The sequence below is a fragment of the Mytilus californianus genome, unplaced genomic scaffold, assembly GCF_021869535.1.
Source record: "Mytilus californianus isolate M0D057914Y unplaced genomic scaffold, xbMytCali1.0.p SCAF_3, whole genome shotgun sequence".
In the NCBI taxonomy this organism is placed as follows: Eukaryota; Metazoa; Mollusca; class Bivalvia; order Mytilida; family Mytilidae; genus Mytilus; species Mytilus californianus.
In genome coordinates this window covers 10,842,291-10,863,316 of record NW_026262679.1, presented here as the reverse complement: position 1 = coordinate 10,863,316, position 21,026 = coordinate 10,842,291, and the positions used below count along the sequence as shown (strand labels likewise).

Below are 21,026 nucleotides of genomic sequence, written 5' to 3'. Positions count from 1 at the left end.
ATTTTGTTCCAAACACATCTTTTACATTTTATATAACAGTTCAAAAATAAAATATAACTTTTTTTTAACCATCAGTTAAAAGTAAAAGGGTATTTGCCTAAAAAGAGACAGCTTCATAAACAAAAATCTACAACTCAGTGACTGCCAATCATTATGAATAACATTTTATTTAAAAAGAGTTTGACTATACTGTATGGGTTTTGCCCATAGTTGTAACAGACTGTTGAGACTCAGGGTGACCTTAATTGCTTACATCTGACTATACTGAACGGGTTTTGCCCATAGTTGTAACAGACTGTTGAGACTCCAGGTGACCTTAATTGCTTACATCTGACTATACTGTATGGGTTTTACCCATAGTTGTATCAGACTGTTGAGACTCCAGGTGACCTTAATTGCTTACATCTGACTATACTGTATGGATTTTGCCCACAGTTGTAACAGACTGTTGAGACTCCAGGTGACCTTAAAGGGAAAATTCTTAATACCATAAAAAAACAAGTTTTATCTGGATATGAACACTAATAAAGAAGAAATTTGGGAATTAATAATTTAATTTATTCCAACTTCCTGACTTATGTGACGTAGTTTAAGTCTTTTTGCATGCCGGGAGTGAATAAATCTCATTGTAAGTCTTGTTCGTCAATCATCTAATAATATAAATTAATTATAGTAATAAAAGTAAATCATACAATAGAATATATTTTTATGAATTTTTTTTCCGACGGATATTTTGAACAAACATATATAACTGATATTGTTTTACAAATGCATGTTTGTATTCTCACCTGAAGGCTTTTACTTCAGTCTAGCAAACATTTCCCACTAGTACTGTGTAAATACAATGTGTATTATATTGAGACACTTAGTGACTACCTGTTGAATGCGTGGTTAAATTCAAGGTAATTAAAAAATTAGCATTCTGTAATTCTATTCTTTTGATCTTCACTCAGTGAATTTTAGCCAACACGGTTCACCGTTACAGGTGTGAACAACATTTCGTATGAATGATAAAAACATTAATTATTTGGGGAGGAATATGGTGGCAAAATACCTGAATCGCCGTTATATACATGTATATCTTTTATATTTTGCAATAGCTTAATTTTAAAGTAGATAGGTGAGTATTTTGTTGTAACATGGAAATTCGGAATTGCTTTCAATTAAATAATTTTATAAATAAAAATTTAGGCCCACGAAAACGAGCGAATAAACCAAACACTGTCCTTACTTTTTCAAATTATCATGGGTATTAACCTTGAATATTTCAATGTTTAGAGAAAATTATCGCGGTTACATGATTAATACAGCTTGGTCCGTCCACAGCGATCTACATTTACCTAATCAGGAATGCCCTTATTAAAATATTTAAAATCTCACAACGTATACATACTTTAGCTATTTGACCAACGATGTTTAAAAAAAATAATAGAATCAATCTAACGTCAACTTTCCTTTTTTGAATGGAGACAGACGGGCGGAATCAATTTTCAATGTGCTTTATAATATCTTGTACCTTTGCAAGACTTATCATTCATTCATAAACCCACTATATACCAGAGACATATATGTCAGTCTTAACTGACAAGAATACACCTAAAGCGGACAAGCAGTATATTCTTTAAGTTTCTGTGATTTAATACCAAGAAAGAAAAAAATCCCGAAATTAATTTGATACTTTGATACTCAATATTTTTCCTGGAAAATATTCACATCCTCGTTTGGTCTGAAAATAAGATAAGAATTTGGTATACAGAACATGCAGAAGTGTGAATGTCATAAAACCTTGTTATATCAGAAACCATTATAAATGTGAACCTGTATACGTAAGACCTCATGGGACGTCACCTAACCACATACATGTAATATACAAGTAGCTCTGTTATACCCGGAAATGTCAAGGTAAATCACTACCGATACAGAATGTACCAATACAAAGAAAATTCTGATGATTGTGAAGCATGACCATTCATGATTTTAGAGGAGTCTTAGGTGGAAATTGCCGGTACGATTTAAATTCTGACTAGATTTTTTTCTCTCAATTTAAATCACTGAACTTAGAAAAAAAAAGAAACCTACACCCAAGATCAGAATTCTTCATGTAAATTCATAAATACAACGTTCTTATTTTGTAACTTTCGATATACTTCACCTCCAACCACCACCCCTCCCAACCTGGGAACAGTATATCTAACATTACAATGTTTGTGTTCCTGCCCAAATAAAAAAAAAAAAAAAGAAGAAAAAAGAAAGAGATGAACGGTAAGTCACATCAGATTCAAATATTTATATGGTTGATTGTCGTTAACTAGAGATGTATAGTTACATGTCTCTGCGTTAACTTATAAGAATGACAGGAAAGTATATACTTGAAATAGATTTATGATGAATAATATGCAACTGCAGCACCCCTTTTTATCAAAGTGTACATGCATGTATTTTAATGACTGTCCGTTATTTCGATTAAGAATGACAATTGTACGTGAAATTCTATAGTTGCCAGTGAGACTTTTTTTTTACCAGATATGCGACTTTTCGTATTTATATTTTCTCTTATATTACTCTCATTTAATATTTTATGCATAAGTGCAATATTAGGAATGCTTTATCTCCCCTCCCTTTTAAGCTTACTAAATAAATTAATCAACCCTCTAGCTGACCAGACGTTAATACATCTACTATCAGTCTATTCGGAGTGAAGTTTCTTTATTTCTTCAAATAAGCTTTTTGGGGATCATTAGTGTACGTCCAGTGGCATATATATTACATGCAGGTCGGAACAGGAAAATTGACATGAGGTACTACCGGTATAATAGAACCATGTTCACATTATTACATTATTATACATAATACACAACCATTGAGATGATGACGACTTTCTTAAACTGTTCAAAATAATCTAATTGAAATAAAAATCTGTGATTTTACTATGTGCATAACTTCGATGAACCAAAGCAAGTTAGATATCGACCTGTATTTAAATCAGATTGGTTTTGGATGTTTCTCTCGTATATTCAATATACATGTATATATTCTAAATTGCAACTATCTATAGTTCCGTAACCTTCTATCTAGGCGTATAATCCAATGATCGACAAGTGCGTACATTTTGTTTAATCAATATTTGTACGTTTCAAAATGTCCATAATTATTGACAACGAGTAATTACTTACATTTTCCCCAATTTACGTTTGGAAAATATGTAAATATATTTTTATTTTATCAAATCTTTTTTTGGAATTATTTAGATTTTCATAAATATGCTTTACACCATAAATGTTATTTATAAACAAGCGTATGAGTTTAGTCATATATATAATGGCTATTACATCTATGGTTTAGTAAAGACTAGCATATCACTATCGGACACGCAAGACAAAGATGTATATTCACCTGATAGTTTCAAAATGGAAAGTTACAAGTTATCGGCCGTGTACACTTCTCAATACCCTCAGAGGTGAAGTGATGCACGAACTTGCTTCATGTAATTGTGTAATAAGAGTTTTAAAGCCCTACAGGAAATCGCTTGAATACCTGGACGTGTCAACTCACAATTTCCTTTAGCCATGCTGGTGATCAGATAAGGGAAGGTCCGAATTTATTTAGATAAGATTATTACATAAATGAATTATGAACACACTAGATTTTCAAAAACATTTTTACACGGAACACTTAATTTATCACTTTGAACTTTTTAACTAATTTCCATTAAAATTTCTTGTTTCAAAAACTTAGTAAAAAAAAAACAGTTTTAAAACGACAGACCATAGTACTAGTTATTCAAAAAAAATTATATATAATTACATTTTCCGTATCAAGTTAGTTAGGAAAGGTTGCATGCACAACCATGTCTATTATAATCTTTTTTTGTGACTCGGGGAAACTGTTTAGGCTTTCCTTGTCGGGTAAAACAACCTTACGCTTGACAAGATATCGACACTCAATTACGGCTACGCTAGGTTACTGCTTGTTTTGGTCCTTTGTAGTTTATAGATATATTGTGGTTTCTATTCAGGAATGATGTCAAAATGGCCGCACGCGGAGAAGTGATACTCTATATTTAAAATCGATGGTGATCTCTTATCTAGCAGAATTAAACTTTAATATATATGAATTTGTGGTTTTTTATACATAATCAACATAATATCAATTTTTCATTTTTTTGCGAAGTATCCCTTTAATTGCTTACATCTGACTATACTGTATGGGTTTTGCCCACAGTTGCAACAGACTGTTTAGACTCCAGGTGACCTTAATTGCTTACATCTGACTATACTGTATGGGTTTTGCCCATAGTTGTAACAGACTGTTGAGACTCCAGGTGACCTTAATTGCTTACATCTGACTATACTGTATGGGTTTTACCCATAGTTGTAACAGACTATTGAGACTCCAGGTAACCTTAATTGCTTACATCTGACTATACTGTATGGGTTTTGCCCACAGTTGTAACAGACTGTTGAGACTCCAGGTGACCTTAATTGCTTACATCTGACTATACTGTATGGGTTTTGCCCACAGTTGTAACAGACTGTTTAAAATCCAGGTGACCTTAATTGCTTACATCTATGTCATTTGAACTTTGATGGATAGTTCTCTCATGGCCCATCATACAACATCACCTTATTTTATATTGAATTATTATCAATGAAACATATCAAGATCAAGACCACCCCTTTAACAGTCTGAGTTACACAACACTGTAATAACTACAAAGATGATCGGTTGTATAAATCATGTAAATTATTGTAGCTTTCTAGCTGGAGGACTATCTAAACATACCATTCCAAATTTTCCAGTGAGATAATTAGCAGTAACCCAGGAATAAAGTCCTTCTTCTGCCCCTGTTATTATCCTGGCCTGTTTATTAGGGTCTGTGAATTTGAATGGAAACTCGGCAATAGTGCTTCTTACCACCTTAAAGATTTCATCTGTGATTGTACTGTTTACCTCACTGAAACGAAGATTCTATCTATAATTCATTGTACAATATATTATAAACAACTGAAAAGATTATGTCAATAATTCCTTACACAATATACTATAAACATTTTAAAGTATTTTGATAGAACATGGACTTAATTTGACAATTTTTTTTTTAAATTTGTAGAGAAAACACATTTTCTTTTTGTTAGTTTTAACTCCAAATTCAATAAATTAAAGAAAATATCTATGTTCAATACATAAACAGCCTGTTGCATCTCCATGAGACAGCTAGACATGTTCGATAACCACTTATCTATTATTGTTTTGTATCAATATATTACATTACTTTAACAAAGACTGTTTTACAAAACTATACTCTAAGGAGCTACTTATAGGACGACTATGGACACCTACCGAAAAATGACGAGGAAAAAGAAAATAAGAGGAATGCATTATAGAAATTAGGTCAGTGGATAGATATGAGGGAATGAAAAATGTTAGTTTCTCTTACTGAATTAGTCTCATGCCTGCAGTGGCTCCTAGGTAAACAGGTGAAGAAGATTGCTTTTCTTTAGGTACAGTACCCTCAGCTTCTCTCAAACAATGTCTTAAACCTGGTGCTAGTCCTTCAGGATTGGCCTCATAACTTGAAATTCCATGACCTATTACAGATAGAAATAATACCATTACGGATGACATGACTTAAATATATGAAAAAAGAGACAGAGGATACCAAGGAGACAATGAAAACTCATAAGTTGTACAAAAAACTGATGGCAAAAAAAAGAAAAAAAACGAAAATGATTAAAAGTTGAAATGTCCACAAAACGCTTCATAGAAAAATAATTACATTTCATGTATGTTTCATTATAATACGTTATTTTGATTGGCTAACAACAATTTCGCATCATTCTAAAATTAATCTTCATTTCAACATGAAATGTAACATTCATGATGACACGAGCTCCCACAATAAAGTGCACAGGTAAACAAAAGAAAAACTTGATAGAAATCGTGTTTTAATGATCCTAGCAAAAAAATGTTATTATAAGTATTGAATGCTTCTTTTAGTAATTTTATAGGGTTGTAAAAGCGTTGACCGTGGTCACATTTTTGGAATGAAGCGCTTCTGCACTTCATACAAAATGTTCTTGGGTCAACGCTTTTACACCCCAATAAATTTACAAAAAGAAGCAGTCAATACTTATAACTACATTTTTTTTGCTAGGATCCTGAAAACACGATTTCTATCAAGTTTTTCTTTTGTTTACATGTGCACTTTATTGTGGGAGCTCGTGTCATCATGAATGTTGAGGAGCCCAAAATCCAAAATCTATATACATGGTCAGATTCAGCATTTCAAAGAACCCAATAATTCAATTTTTGTGGAAATCAAACAAAGTTTAATTTTGGACCCTGATTTGATTCAACTTGAAAACAGGGCCCAAAAATCCAAAATTTAAATACAGGTTTAGATTCAGCATTTGAAAGAACCCTATATATATTCAATTTATGTTGAAATGAAACAGTTTAATTTTGGACCCCGATTTGGACCAACTTGAAAACTTGGCCAAAAATCAGTAATAAATCTGTCACTAATTTTGTTAGTTGATAAAAACAACATGTTTGTTATCTTGATAAAAGGTGGAAAATTATTGCATGAATAAATTAATAGTAAATACATTGTCCTAATCCAAATACATGTACAAATGTGTGTATTAAGTTAATTGTAAAAATCTATTATACAATTTGTGTGTAGTTTTATAGGAAGAATAAAAATAGATATTATCTAATGAAAATAATATTTGCAAATCTGGACCCCCAAACAGGATCAAGTAAAAAAATTTGTAAATCTGGCCCCCCAAACAGGATCAAGTAAAAATTAAACATTAACACACACAACAAAAAGAAAATACCACAGAACTGTGAAATCTACCTTCAAAACACCAACTTTAAATAAAAAAAATAGATATAAAGAAATTTTTGACAACTCCTGACTAAAATCAATTGAACAGATACAATCATTGATAGACTTTCTATCCATATACTTATTAATTACACCATTTCTGTTCAAAGGGAAATAACTCAAAATAAATAAATCATATAATAAGAATCACTTTTGCTACTGAAAGGTCTACAACTCAACAACGAGAATAGCAAAAATCATGAAAATTGAACTTGATCTTCATTTAGTCACAGGAAACAACATATCTAAATTTGAAAAGATGTCATCAAAGCGTTTTCATGTTAATGAATGGACACTGTTTGGCAGCCCCCCCCCCCCATTTACGTTACCACAGATCCAAATAACCCCAAATACCAGACTGATCTGAAAAAATCAGACTTTCAAACATATATCTGTATCTAATACTTTTTATAAAAGATTAATCTTTGTATTTTTGGAATGTTGTGACCAAAAAAGTCACAAACAGGTACATTATCATAACACTATTAATGTTTAGAATATGTTTTACCTTGTACACTGCAGGTGTGCATTTTATTTAGAATGTGTTTTACCTGGAACAGAACAGGTGTGTATTTGTTCTGCAAGAGCTGTGTTTTTCTCCTTCACTCCATCCCATTTATAAATAAACAGCTTGGTGTGGGAGGATCCAGCATCCATTACAATACCATACTGAAATATTAGAATTATATATCAATACAAATTTCACATGTAAATTTTGTTTAAAATGAACATAGGAGTAAGAGGACTGTTGTCTTCTTCATTTGACATATCATATAATGGAAGCTAAGGAGTCAGTTTTAATCAGTCTGAGCATGGAAGTATTATATTGACAGAAACGCCAACAAACCGACTTCAAACGTTGACAATGTGATGCCGCAAAACCATTAAGTATCTGTTAACTAACTCGACGTGATATCGGTGCATGGGTTCAATCAAATTTTTTGGGAACTTGATATAGACTTTTATTCTTTACATGCTTTGTTATCCATCTTGTTCTGTACCTCTATTACTATCATTACCGTAATGTAACCTACCTCATATTCTGGCTGCTCCTGCATGTGTTTCACAACCACTATTGCTGTTATTCCTATTATACCAATCATGAAGCATATAAAGGCAAATGGCCACCAAAGATTACAATGTACAGTTCTTATTTCATTCATGTCTTCATCTGTAAGAACAAAAAAATGTACACTTCTTCAAAACTTAAAACATATCGAGCAAGTAATCTATGAATAAAACATAAAAAAGTAAATATGTCATTATAAATGTTAAATTTACATTATAGGAAATGTAGGAAATACATTGCAGGAAATACAAACACATCATTTCAGTTAATAGGTTATTGTTCACATACATTTGGAGAAAAAACTTGTAAGAAAAAAACAGTGATGCACATATATTCTGTAGTGAATGATTATCTGAAATCTCAATAAAACCCTAAACCCTCTAACATTAATTGTGTTGGTCTACACACAGATTCTTTCAAAACCATATATCTAACACTGGTTGTATTTCAAACAAAATTTTTTATCACTTATGACTGCTGATGTTCATTACTCGTTTTACTAATTGCAAGAAACATGTTTACCTTTTCTAATTTAAACTGTTTTAAGGTGGTACCTAACACTACAGGGAGATAACTCAAGTAAAAGGGAGTAAAATCAGCTAAACGTTTTAATTACGTTGTGTTGTTAAGGGAATATTAAGCTTCTCAATGATCAAAGTTAGTGTTTGTGAAACTGCTATATAACCAGTCTAATTTTTCTGATAAATTGGTTGGTTCAAATTTTTTGAAATTTTTATATTTTTGTCAAAGGGTCAAAGTAAATACTTTGTCAAAATTTTATGAAAATTAAACGAGCCAAATTAATTTTAGTGAAGGTGTTGGGTACCACCTTAAACATGAAAATTGGAATTGATTATTCTCTCTGACATCAATTTGGGACATAATTTATCCAAAATATGAGAAATTCCATCTTTGTAATAAAGCCTATTTACAACTTACCATCCTCATTTTCAGCTAACACCACAGTGATTCCAGTATTTACATGACAGCTATTGAGTCTGGAAGACCATCTTAATGGTTCACTCGATTCATATAATGTCAAAACATAACTGGTTTTCATAGGAATATCATTTTCTCTACACACTTTTCTGATAAAACTGCCAACTGTTGTCTGTTCTGGTACTACCAGAGTTACTTCCCTTTGGTCAACTTTAGAAAGATTGATTCTGACATTGACTTCTATATCCATTGTATATTAATAGTTTGGCCACCTGTTGTGATAAAATATTTATTTAAAACATGTTGTATTTAAATTTCACCAATCTAAATTAACTGAAAATAGAAGTTTGCCCTGCCATACACGAAACAGTGTTTTTCCATTGAATGGGCTAGGACTGAGTACAAAATCAGACATTAAATAGACAAAAAATCCCCAAAACTGGCATGTCTATCTTATGCCTGATGCAAAGGGGTAAATATACCTTGTTAGTTGACAAATATCACATAAACTTAGTATTATCAAGATCCATGAAAATAAGGTCAAGGTAATATGAACCCACCACTAACCACCAGATGGACATTTCACATCTAACAATTAATTCATACATTAAATAAAGTTGACCTATCACTTTTCGTATCTGAAAAACAGAAGAAACCACAAAAACTTAATGTTGACAAAAGAACCATGAAATGAGGTCAAGGTCAGATAAACCCTGCCAGACAGACATGTACACCCTACAATCATTATATAATCCAAATGAAGCTGACCTTCTGTTTATATTTTCCAAGAAACATACCTATTCACAACAACACAACATTGACCAATGAACTATGAAAATGAGGTCAAGGTCAAATTAACCCTGTAAGACAAAAATGTAAACCTTTCAATCTTCCAAATAAAGATAACAGAATTGACTTACTGCTTAAAGTATCTACGAAAATGACCTAATATTTAAAACAGAACATTGACCAATGAGCTAATAAAATGAGATTAAGGTCAATGACTCCTACCAGGGAGACATGTATGCTTTACAATAATTTGATTCCTCAAATATAGTAAACCTACTGCATAAGTTATAGCATCTGAGAAACAGACCAAATCAAGTAAAAATAACATTGACCAATGAACCATTACAATAATGTCAAGGTCAAATGATCCCTGCCATGGGGGAAATGCATGCCTTATAATCATTCCATTCACCAAATCTAGTTGACTTACTGCTTATAGTGTCTGATACACAGACCTTATCAAGAAAAGCTGAATGTACTCTGTCAGATGGACAAGTATCCTGTGCAATAATTCCATTCACCAAAAAAAAAAAAAACTACTGCTTATAGTACCCAAGGAAACAGACCTAATCACAAAAATAAACCTTGATCAATGTTCAAGGTCAAATAAGTCCTGTCTGACAGATATGTTGACCTTGCGAGGATCTGATATTCCAAATAAAGTTATTATATCACTTATAATAAGCAAGAAATTCACATCATAAGAAAACTATACTGCTTTTTTAAAGCATTAGCTGAACTATGCAAATGAGTCTAAGGGAAATGGGACACATAATAGATGGAAACTTCATAACATAAGGCATCTTCATACAACATATGAAGTACCAAGATTGCCATCACTGCAGGATTAATATCCCTACATCTTGCATTCTGCAACTTCTGATGCAGCAAGACAAAAACTATTTTTGTCCCCATTCTTAAACTATTCTTAGAAATGCAAACCTCTTTTGTTTGACTAAATAAAATTGTGTTTAAATTTTGAAAGCATGTATGGACTAGAAGTTACTAGAACAATAGTCATCCTGAAAAAAAAAAAAATTGTGTTTGAGACAGACAACCATTGTAACACCTATACTTTACTAAGACCATGAAATCCTGCAACAGACTAAAAATGTGTCTACTGGCCATGATCCCTTCCAAACTAAGCACTGTCGTAAGCAATCAGCTATGCCGATTTACTATTAAAGCTATACATTTTTCTCTTCCATATATATCACAAAACCATTCAAAAGCATCTTGTTCCAACAAGAACTGGTAACCTTTCTTTAAAGAACATGCATGCTTTCTGAAGACAATTTTAGATATTGGTGATTAAAACTGTAGCAATTATATGTACTGATGTACATGTATTAGAAATAAAATGAATCATTTACACAATATAACATTAGTGTTTTTTAATTTCCTCTATAACATATTTTCATAAAATATAGCTGCCTACTTATAACACAATCAACTTCCTCCTTTAGTATTCTTTTTTAATTCTAAACTATTTACCTGTAAATTATTTATCAAGGAAAGTTTAGATGAGGATTTGTTTTCTCATCATTAGAAGAATGTGGACAAACAGGTGATATAGCCAGAGTGTGTGGATATCCTTACGGATACCGATGTTGAAAATGCAGCAATTGTTATTGGTACATGCAGATTGATTCTTAATTTTGCTTGGCAAATTTCATCAGTTTTAATCTTTTAACTGTAAATTTTAAGAATGCTGAAATATTTTAATCTACAAAGTTCAAGGAAACCTTGTCTCATGTATTTTTTAATACTTCATGAGACCTTTGTCTCATGTATTCTCTAGTATCCATAGGAATAATGTCTCATATATTCTCTAGTATCCATGGGAATAATGTCTCATGTATTCTCTAAAACATCATGGACTATTGTCTCATGTATTCTCTAGTATCCATGGGACTTTTGTCTCATGTAGTCTCAATTACCTATGGACTTTTGTCTCCAGTATTCTCTAAAATTCAATACTAGTATTTGAATAAGAACATTTTGATCCTGTTGACCATTACATCTTATTACTCTTCCTACTTGTAACCCTGGTGATATGACGTTTTTCTTTTTTCAAAAAATATATGGTGCATCTTTATCAACTGTGTGAATTATGCAGCATATAAAAATAATTGGTTGGACTGAGGCTCAATAGGGGTCTCTAAATCAATGCATTAAAGAAAATTAATTGAAATAATATCCTTATACACATTTAACTGATTTTGAAATTCTACAATTAACTGAATAAGTCCACACTTCCATTTCTCATACATGTATAGATTTCCAACATAATAAGATACAGGATTATTTATCCCAATCATTGTCAACAATGACAGTATCCTTACCGTTAAGTTGTATTTTATACAACATATTATTACTTTCAATACATTTTGTCAATACCCAGTATCTGATTATTGAATAAGTTATTTATCAAGAGCTGAAATGTAATTATACAGTGGCAATCAATTTCTCATCCACAGTTAAATCAAGACGCATAGTTAAAACGAACATTAATGACCCTGAATCGCTTCGGACTTTAAACCTTTTCTTTTGTTCAAACCCAATCCTAAAATATGATATGTAAACATGTTAATTCTTCCTTCTTGACATAGACCACTTTATCTTTTCAAAATTTAATGAATTCATTTCCCGTCATTTGTGATACAAACAACATTCACTTTTCTTTCTTAAAAAAATAAGAAATGAAATTTGAAATAAAATTATAAGTTATTTATTGATCAAGGTTAATTAATAAATAAATATTTTATTTGTTTATTTCAGTTTCTGTCAATATAGTTGATCATGCTAGTGATACTTCAATGCTATAGTCTATTTCTGGAACTAGACAATTTACTGGAATCCAACAGGTTCCTGTTTTTTTCAACAATAACCATCATAACAGGCTTATCACACCAATTATTTTACACATTTACAATTAAACTGTCAAATATCAAATAGTAAAAAAAAAAAAAGACTACAGATTTCATACTATCTTCACAACATTAAAGTATAATTGAGCATTTTCATAATTATTCCTAACACTTGACTGGGAAGTCTCTCTAGGCAATGTAAAACTGAATACACTTTGTTGTTTTCAGATATGGGGAACAAGTCAATGTGACAGCAAATAAACAATAAAATATAAGGTCCATCTTCAAATGAAATCAAGATATATACGTCTTACAGCTTATTGATTGCAAGACATTCGAAGTTAAACAGAATAAAAATAAATTTGGATAGTGTCCACATGTGGACACAGATGATGTCCCGGCTTGCATATCATATAGTTATAAAGGGACATAACTGAAGAATGGTAAAAGTGACGCTACCCAAATTTGAACTTGATCTGAGTTTTGTGGTAATAAGCATTGTGTGTAAGTCTCATAACATTTGGTTGAGGCTAACTTAAGTAGAGAACAGAAACTAAAATTTTAGCAATTTTTCTATTTGTAAACACGCATTACTCTAGAACGGTTGTGTATAAGTTTTATAACATTTGGTTGAGACAAACTAAAGTTAGAGAACAGAAACGAAAAATTCAGCAATTTTTATGTTTATAAAGGGACATAACTCAAGAATGGTAAAAGTGTCGCCACCAAATTTCATACTTAATTTGTATTATGTAGTAATAAGCATTGTGTATAAGTTTCACAACATTTTGTTGAGGCAAACTAAAGTTAGAAAACGGAAACAAAAAATTTGTACTTGATCTTAGTTTTGGGGTAATGAATATTGTGTATAGGTTTCATAATGTTTGGTTTGGGCAAACTTAAGTTACAGAATGGAAACTATAAATTTTGCAATCTTTCGATTAATAAAGGGGCATAACTCAATAATGGTTAAAGTGACACTACCCAAATTCAACTTGATCTTTGTTTTATCAGTGGAAGTCAAAATTAAACATTGCATTGTATAGAGCATTGATTGTAGTTGATTCAACTATAATCATGGACAAAAAAAGACAACTCCAAATTTAAAAATTACTTGATATTAAGAAGAAAATAAAAATTTTGCAATTTTTCCATTTATATAAAGGGGCATAACTCTAGAACAGTTACAGCGACACCACCAAAATTCAAACTTGATCTGTGTTTTGTGGTAATAAGCATTGTGTATAAGTTTCATAACATTTGGTTGAGGCAAACTTAAGTTAGAGAACGGAAACTAAAAATTTTGCAATTTTTCCATTTACAAAGGGACATAACTCTAGAACGGTTATAGTGATGCCACCAAAATTCAAACTTGATCTGTGTTTTGTGGTAATAAGCATTGTGTATAAGTTTCATAACATTTGGTTGAGGCGAACTCAATTTAGAGAACGGAAACCAATTTTGGGACGCAAGGGTGGATGTACGTACAGACGGCGGAGGCATAAAAAACAATCCAGGAATGCATGTGTTGTCATACTAAGCATACCCCCTCATAATTCAAAGAATAGGAAAATAGGAAGTCAGTGTTTCACAGTTTCATAAAGCGCACAAACCTTACAACTTATCACTGTTGAGCTCTTGACCAAATATAAAGTCATTCTCTTCAGTAGTATTCATTCATTCATTCTGGTTTAAAATATAAGCTATTAAAACATAATATAGGTGATAATTTCTATGCAATCCTGAGAGACATGTACAATAAAAGTGAATTATGTGTTAAAATAGACAATGTGCTTACTCCTACTTTTTATTCTCAAATTGGAGTAAAGCAAGGGGATGTTTTGAGTCCCAACCTTTTCAAGATTTTTATAAATGATTTACCGGATGCATTTAATGAAAGCCCAGATGCTGTTGATATAAATGGCCGCAGAATTGACTGCCTCATGTATTCAGATGATATTGTTATTTTTTCTAGTTCCAAGGCAGGTCTATTAAAACGACTTGATGGTTTATCCAAATTTTGTACTAAATGGTGTTTAGAGGTCAATCTATCTAAAAACCAAAGTTATTATATTTCACAAACCTGGTAAACTGTTAAAAGAATATTTTTATTTCGAAAAAGATACAATAGAATGTGTTAATAATTATAAGTATTTAGGTTTAAGAATTTATATCTAGTGGACTTTTTAAGCAAGGAAAGGAAGAATTATACAAAAAATCACTAAAAGCTGTATTCAAATCGCAAAGATCTTTATCATCTTCCAATCCAAGTTTTTCTACTCTATTACATATATATGACCATGCAATAAAACCCATTTTAATGTATGGCAGTGAAATTACAGGTATGTTTAAAACTAGTTCTGCAGCATGCCAGAAAGAAAGTGAATATTTATTACAGCACATTTATATGAATGATTTTTTAGATAAATCCAATTTAAAATATATGAAGTATATTTTAGGTATAAACAAAAAGTCTTCTAACCTTCTAGATTCCCTTTATATTTTTCAGTTGTATTATCAATGATGAAATATTGGTTTAGAATAAAAAATATGAAAGATGGTTTACTGTATGATACCTATATGTGTAACAAAAACATGTTTACTAATAATATTGAATGCTGGTATTCATCCATACATTACATTTTTAAAAATCTGAATATTCATAATTTGGAGGTAAAGCTTAACTTTTTTATCAAGTCAGTTAAGCAAAAACTTTGTAATAGTTTTGTAAAATTTTGGAACACAAAAAGAACAGATACAAAGAGTAGTAAATTAGATACTTATTTCAAACTAAAAACTTGTTTTTCTAAAGAAATGTATCTATCTTTAAACAATTTTCAATTGAGAAGTGCCATATGTAAAATCAGAATCAGTGCCCATGATCTCAAAATAGAAAGAGACAGGTATAAAACTTTATATATAGAAAGAGACCAGAGGCTATGTAAGAAATGTACTCTAAATCTGGTTGAAGATGAACAACATTTTATTACTAGTTGTCCAGCATACAGAATGATAGGGAGATATTTTTCAAGGAGATAAACAGTATTTGTCCTAATTTTACATATCTCTCAAATGAGGCAAATTTTGTTTGGTTATTTACTAATGAAAATTTGTCTGTACTTAAATTTCTAGGGAACTATATTATTACATGTCTAGATGTTAGACTAAATGTAAATTAATGTATGTAATAACAATGATAATTGTAATGATTTTAAGGTTCTGGTCCTGCCTGGAATTAAATGTATGTGATTTATATAGAATGGAGATAATAACATGTCTGAACTTTTTAATGTTTCATTTCAATGTATAAAAAAAAAATGTTTTTCTGTTACAAAGCATGATGTATTGTTTTATGTGTACATGTCATGCTGCCCATCAAGGGCCCTTGATTGGAATAATAAATATTCTTATTCTTATTCCTATTCAAGAAAGAAATGAAAAAATTTTTAAGTTTATTCAACAACTTGAAAAATTCAAAGTATTGGCAACAGGAAAAAGGTATCTGACAGACCTCACTTTTTTCCTTAAACTTTCAAAGTATTTTTAAAGATGATGATGCAAAGTACTGGATACATAGTCATAACTGTGTTGCTAATTATTACCTAATATGTTGAAAATTTGTAAGGTCAAGGTCAAAATAAACATATCAAATTTAAACAGTAATTTAGAAGCTGACCTTATCAGAATCCTGATGCTTTAAATATTGCATTTTGATTTGTATACCTCTGAAACATCCCCAAATGACATATTTACATCATTTATTCCTCATTATGACATAGATGCAGCATTTTGATATTTGCACAAATCATTTCAGGAATATCTTAATTAGCTGATTAATTCTGATGCAACAAGATCACATGATAATTCCTTTTGTCTTCAGATCTTCAGATATTTGTATGTCCTGAGTAAGATACCTCAAAAACTTATCACTTATCTCTTCAAAATAAGATAACATCAAACAATCTTGTTTCAGACAGCAATTTCCTCAAGTTTAAAATTGAAAGTGTAGAAGCAATTTTTTTTTATTAAACTGTCGATCATAGTCAAACTATATATCTAGCAATGATGTTTTTCACCCCTCAAAAAAGAAAATGAGGATAGTTGTAGAGAGTTGAGTAGTTTCAGAGAGGATTTAAATGTGATTGTTTTGGGTTTCAATGAAAACTATGTGCCATCAATGCCACCAACCACCATTAAATAGGTATTGTTTGTAGAGGTTGACCTTTATCAATCCTTTTTATATCAATATTTTTATTAAAGAGATAGATTTTTAAACTAGAGGCACTATTTTTAAAGTAGCCTTATTTCCATTTCATTTGAACTCTGGTGGAAAGTTGTCTCATTGGCAATTATTACATATCTCCTTATTCTTATATCTAGTCCAAATCTAGTCTTGCTTACTATACGCTATCAGTTTTGGTCATTGTTTCAACAAAAACACAAAAAAATTGGAAAAATTATTACTGAAGGGAAAATACTCTTATAAAGAGAAAACTGATGATATTGGCCCTGCAGATTTATTTTTTCGATCTTGTCTAATTGATCATTAGTGCTATTTAAGAGATTCTGTCTATCCAATCCAAAAAATAAGAACTCCTTTAAGTTGTAACTGAGAATTTCAGTTAGAAAACTTATTTGTAGATCTTACTTTGCTGATAATTTTAGCTTTTTCCAGTTTCTCTCTGTCTTCTATATTTTATGCAAAAAAAAAACTCTTTTAAGGGGTCTACTGATGATATTGTCCAATTTGACCTATACGAAGATCTTACTTTCTCAATCATTTATGTTATTTTCAGTTTTTCTCTATTATAGTTTCTGCCAAAAAACTAAAAAAAATAAGTAACAAGAAATGAGCTGTCAAATTGACAGCTAACCGGGTTTTCTGTATGTTGAAGGCACTTTCAGGCACTTTTAGACTTGTTTGTCCTGCCATGGTCTGTGTCTATTTTCAAATCTATCAAGGAATATAACGAATAATGAAGAGTAAAAGTGAAAATTGCCAATATTGAACTTCACCTCCATTTGGTGATCACTAACAATATATTAAGATTTGAAAATCATTGGTTGAACTATTCATAGATTATTACATGGAAAGAACATATAGTGCAATTAAAAAATATATCAAGGACCATAACTCCAGAATGGTAAAGGTGAAAATTGTCATATTGAATATGACCTCCTTTTGTAATCTTAAAATTTGAAAAGTATTGGTTGAACAGTTCATAAACTATTGCACAGAAACAACATAAAGTGCAATTTTAAAATCTATCAAAGACCACAACTCTTGAACAGTAAAAGTAACAATCGTCAATATTGAAGTTGACATCAAGTTTGTTGAATGGTTCACAAGTTATTGCGTTGAAACTGTTGATTTTTCCTTCGCAAAACCTGGTAAAAAATTATCACTCAAGGGCAATAGCTCCTGTAAGTAGTAAACTGATGTTTTCAGTCAACCTATCTTTAGAACTTATTTTTGCTGATCATTTTTATATTCTCTCACTCTACTAAAGTTTCCACAAAAAAAAAACCCAAAATGGGTAGACTTTGTAATTGAATGGGCAATAACTAAGGAGTCAACTAACAATAGCAGTCATTTAACTTTAAATATTTTTAGATCTTATTTTGCTGATCATTTTCGTTATTAACAGTTCCTCTCTTAATTATGGAACGATAACAACAATACCAATCGTAATAAATTAAGATTTTATAGATTGTTTAAATCTTGTATTGGTACAGAGCCTTGTGTAAAATTGGTAAATAATAGTACAACATACGTATTTTGTTTCTTTTCTGAGCTGGTTCATTACAACTTAAAGTTGAAACAGGTGGATTCGTTGGATACCAATTTTTGTGGATTTCGTGGGTATAGGTAAACCATAAATTTTTATGTTCAACGAAGTACAAATTTTCTGTAGGCTTGAGTGCAGACTAAGTCAAAACCACCAAAATCAAATATCCACAAAAATGCACTTTTTCCCCAATCCACAAAATTAGTACTCATTTAAATCATTGAGTCCACAGTATGGTGAATTTGATTATTATTGTGATACTGAAAAGCCTTTAATGGCAGCCTTTACATTATGTTAGGTATTTAGGACATTGTGCATATAATGATATCGTAATGCATGATGTTACTTATGATAAAATGCATTATTTATTTAAAAAATAATTTCTGCAAACACAAAAATAGGTAATAAACTGTTGACACAGAGATATGTCTCACCTGTATGTAATTTTGATAGTTAAATGCAAATGTTGAAATTAAAATAGCAATTCTTTACCATGTAAATTATGCAAAATATTCAAAGTCAATGAACCATGAATGAAGGTACAGGGCTAAATAATTTCCATGGAATAAGATATGCCAAATATTGTACAACTACATACCAATATCATTTACATCATAAGTGGTCCCCCTTAAACTGATCTAATCACAAATTTTAACATATAAACTACGCAAAACTTTCAAAAGTCAATAGACCAGGACAGAGGGGGCAGGGCCAATTAATCTCCATGGAAATAAGAGGTGCCAATGCTTAAACAACTACATACCAAATATCATTGATTTACTATTGGTGGTTTCCCTTAAACTGACATAATCAGAAACTTTAACAAATTGTTGACGTAGCCGTAGCGGCCGCCATAAACAGCATACCTAAGTCTCACTTTTTGACTCCATCAAGGCTTGACAAAAATTGTCATTTAAGGTCTATAACTTCTGTAAGATTGACCTACAAGTTCAACCATGTAGTCATGTTGGGGCCTTTTATAGCTTGCTATGGCATAATGAACTACAGGTTTTGCTCATTGTTGAAAGCCAAACTGGGACGTATATTTGCTTTTATGGCTTTAGGTCTTATATCTATATATTTTGTAGATTTCGTTCTGCAGATCATGGTTGCAATCTTTAGTTTCCTTTTATCTATTATAATTATAGTTTTCAAGATAACAGCAAAATTTGCAAATAACTGGTAAAAATCTTCAATTCATGACACTCAATAGGTTGATCAGTTTTCAAGTATTGCAATTGACCCATATGTTCTACTGTTAACCTAGGCAGCCACTTTGGTTGGCTGGTGCTCAAGATCATTGGTCACATTTTTAAACTAGATACTCTAAGGATAATTGTGGGCAAGGTTGGTTCCGATTGGACCAGTTGGTTCTTATTTTACTTTAGTTTTACAGTATACCATCAACAGAGGATAACATACTGTAGCATGCATGGAATATTAACCGGTACCCAGATTAACAAAAATATTAATAACAGTATTTGTGATTAAAACTGTACTCAACATTGATTAAAGGTCTTAAACAATAGACCAGAGAACAGCAGAAGTGAGCTGTTCTCTGAAAATATCAACTTTGGAGTTTAGTGTGACGTCCATTTTCACTCAATGTGATCAAACGCAAGTGGATAATGGGGGCTGGTTTTAATCAGACTGATTATCACTTAACTAGTACACATTTTTGTTTAGGGCCAGCGAGATTTTCTCGCTGTGTTGAAGACCCATTGGTGGCCTTCAGCTGTTTTCTGTTCTTTGGTCGGGTCAGACGCGTGCTTGGTGTGCCTGGGTTTTTATATGTTTGTTTGCTGTTTTCAGATCATGTTTTAGGAATCCAAGAGATTTGTTACCTTTGGGTGTTGTTATACGTTTGTCCCGTTTGAGGTTTGACTGTACGTGTACTGTGATACAAAAAAACCTCTCCAAACTCGCTGCAGCGTCAAGATCAACTTAGGAGTTTATATATATCATAGTCACTCTGTGATCTCATCAGTCTGTATCTTTATATACTGTCATCCGCAAATAGTCTGAACTTACTGTGAGTCAAGAAGTCTGGCAGGTCATTATGGATAAATATCAGAAACAAGACTGGACTCAAGACAGTGGAATGCTATTTGTGACAGGGACAGTGGATGGTGACTTTCCATCTATTACTACTGGAGAGAGGTAGTTGCACGTTTATTCTGAAGCATGGTTTTGATTACTTAATAGTTATTAGTAATATGGAAAGAGATTTTGAGGAGCATTTGACAAACCCAGATTGAGCAATAAAACATCATTTATAGGGACACTTATGTAGTTTGGAAGTCCAGTAAGTTAAGGAAGATCCAATTTTTCATCTAATGTTGAAATTCCAAAAGAACATAAAACAGACCTATAATTGTTCAGAATGCCATCTTTAGTGTCATGGGAGTATATGTTGGGTTTCCTAATTCCTTTATAAAGCAGTTAATATGATGTAACTTACAAACAAAAATATATGTTGATGTATAAAAGGTAGAAGGTCATTTAAGGAGACAGCATGAACGTTTAAAAAAATAAAATTTGAAATAGATCTTTTTTTTTTAACTTCCTCATAAACAGAAGCAACAATGTAAGGTAGATAATTCTGTTATTAAATATGCTACAGTTACCAGATATCCTAGGCACACAAGTTTATTTATTATATAGTCATGATAGTTATA

At 31.4% G+C, this 21,026-nt stretch overlaps 1 protein-coding gene across 2 annotated transcripts in view; it reads right to left on the bottom strand.

Moving 5' to 3' along the window:
* LOC127733955 (ectonucleoside triphosphate diphosphohydrolase 8-like) overlaps positions 1 to 21,026 on the bottom strand; it is a 38,009-nt gene that overhangs the window by 12,757 nt on the left and 4,226 nt on the right. For both annotated transcript variants that reach the window (XM_052243441.1, XM_052243442.1), the window contains exons 2-6: positions 8,901 to 9,172; positions 7,927 to 8,063; positions 7,444 to 7,561; positions 5,438 to 5,588; positions 4,783 to 4,954 (exon numbers count right to left, since the gene is read on the bottom strand). In XM_052243441.1, coding sequence (XP_052099401.1) covers positions 4,783 to 4,954; positions 5,438 to 5,588; positions 7,444 to 7,561; positions 7,927 to 8,063; positions 8,901 to 9,150 — 828 coding nt within the window. In that variant the 5' untranslated portion in view covers positions 9,151 to 9,172. The remainder of the gene's footprint in view (positions 1 to 4,782; positions 4,955 to 5,437; positions 5,589 to 7,443; positions 7,562 to 7,926; positions 8,064 to 8,900; positions 9,173 to 21,026) is intronic.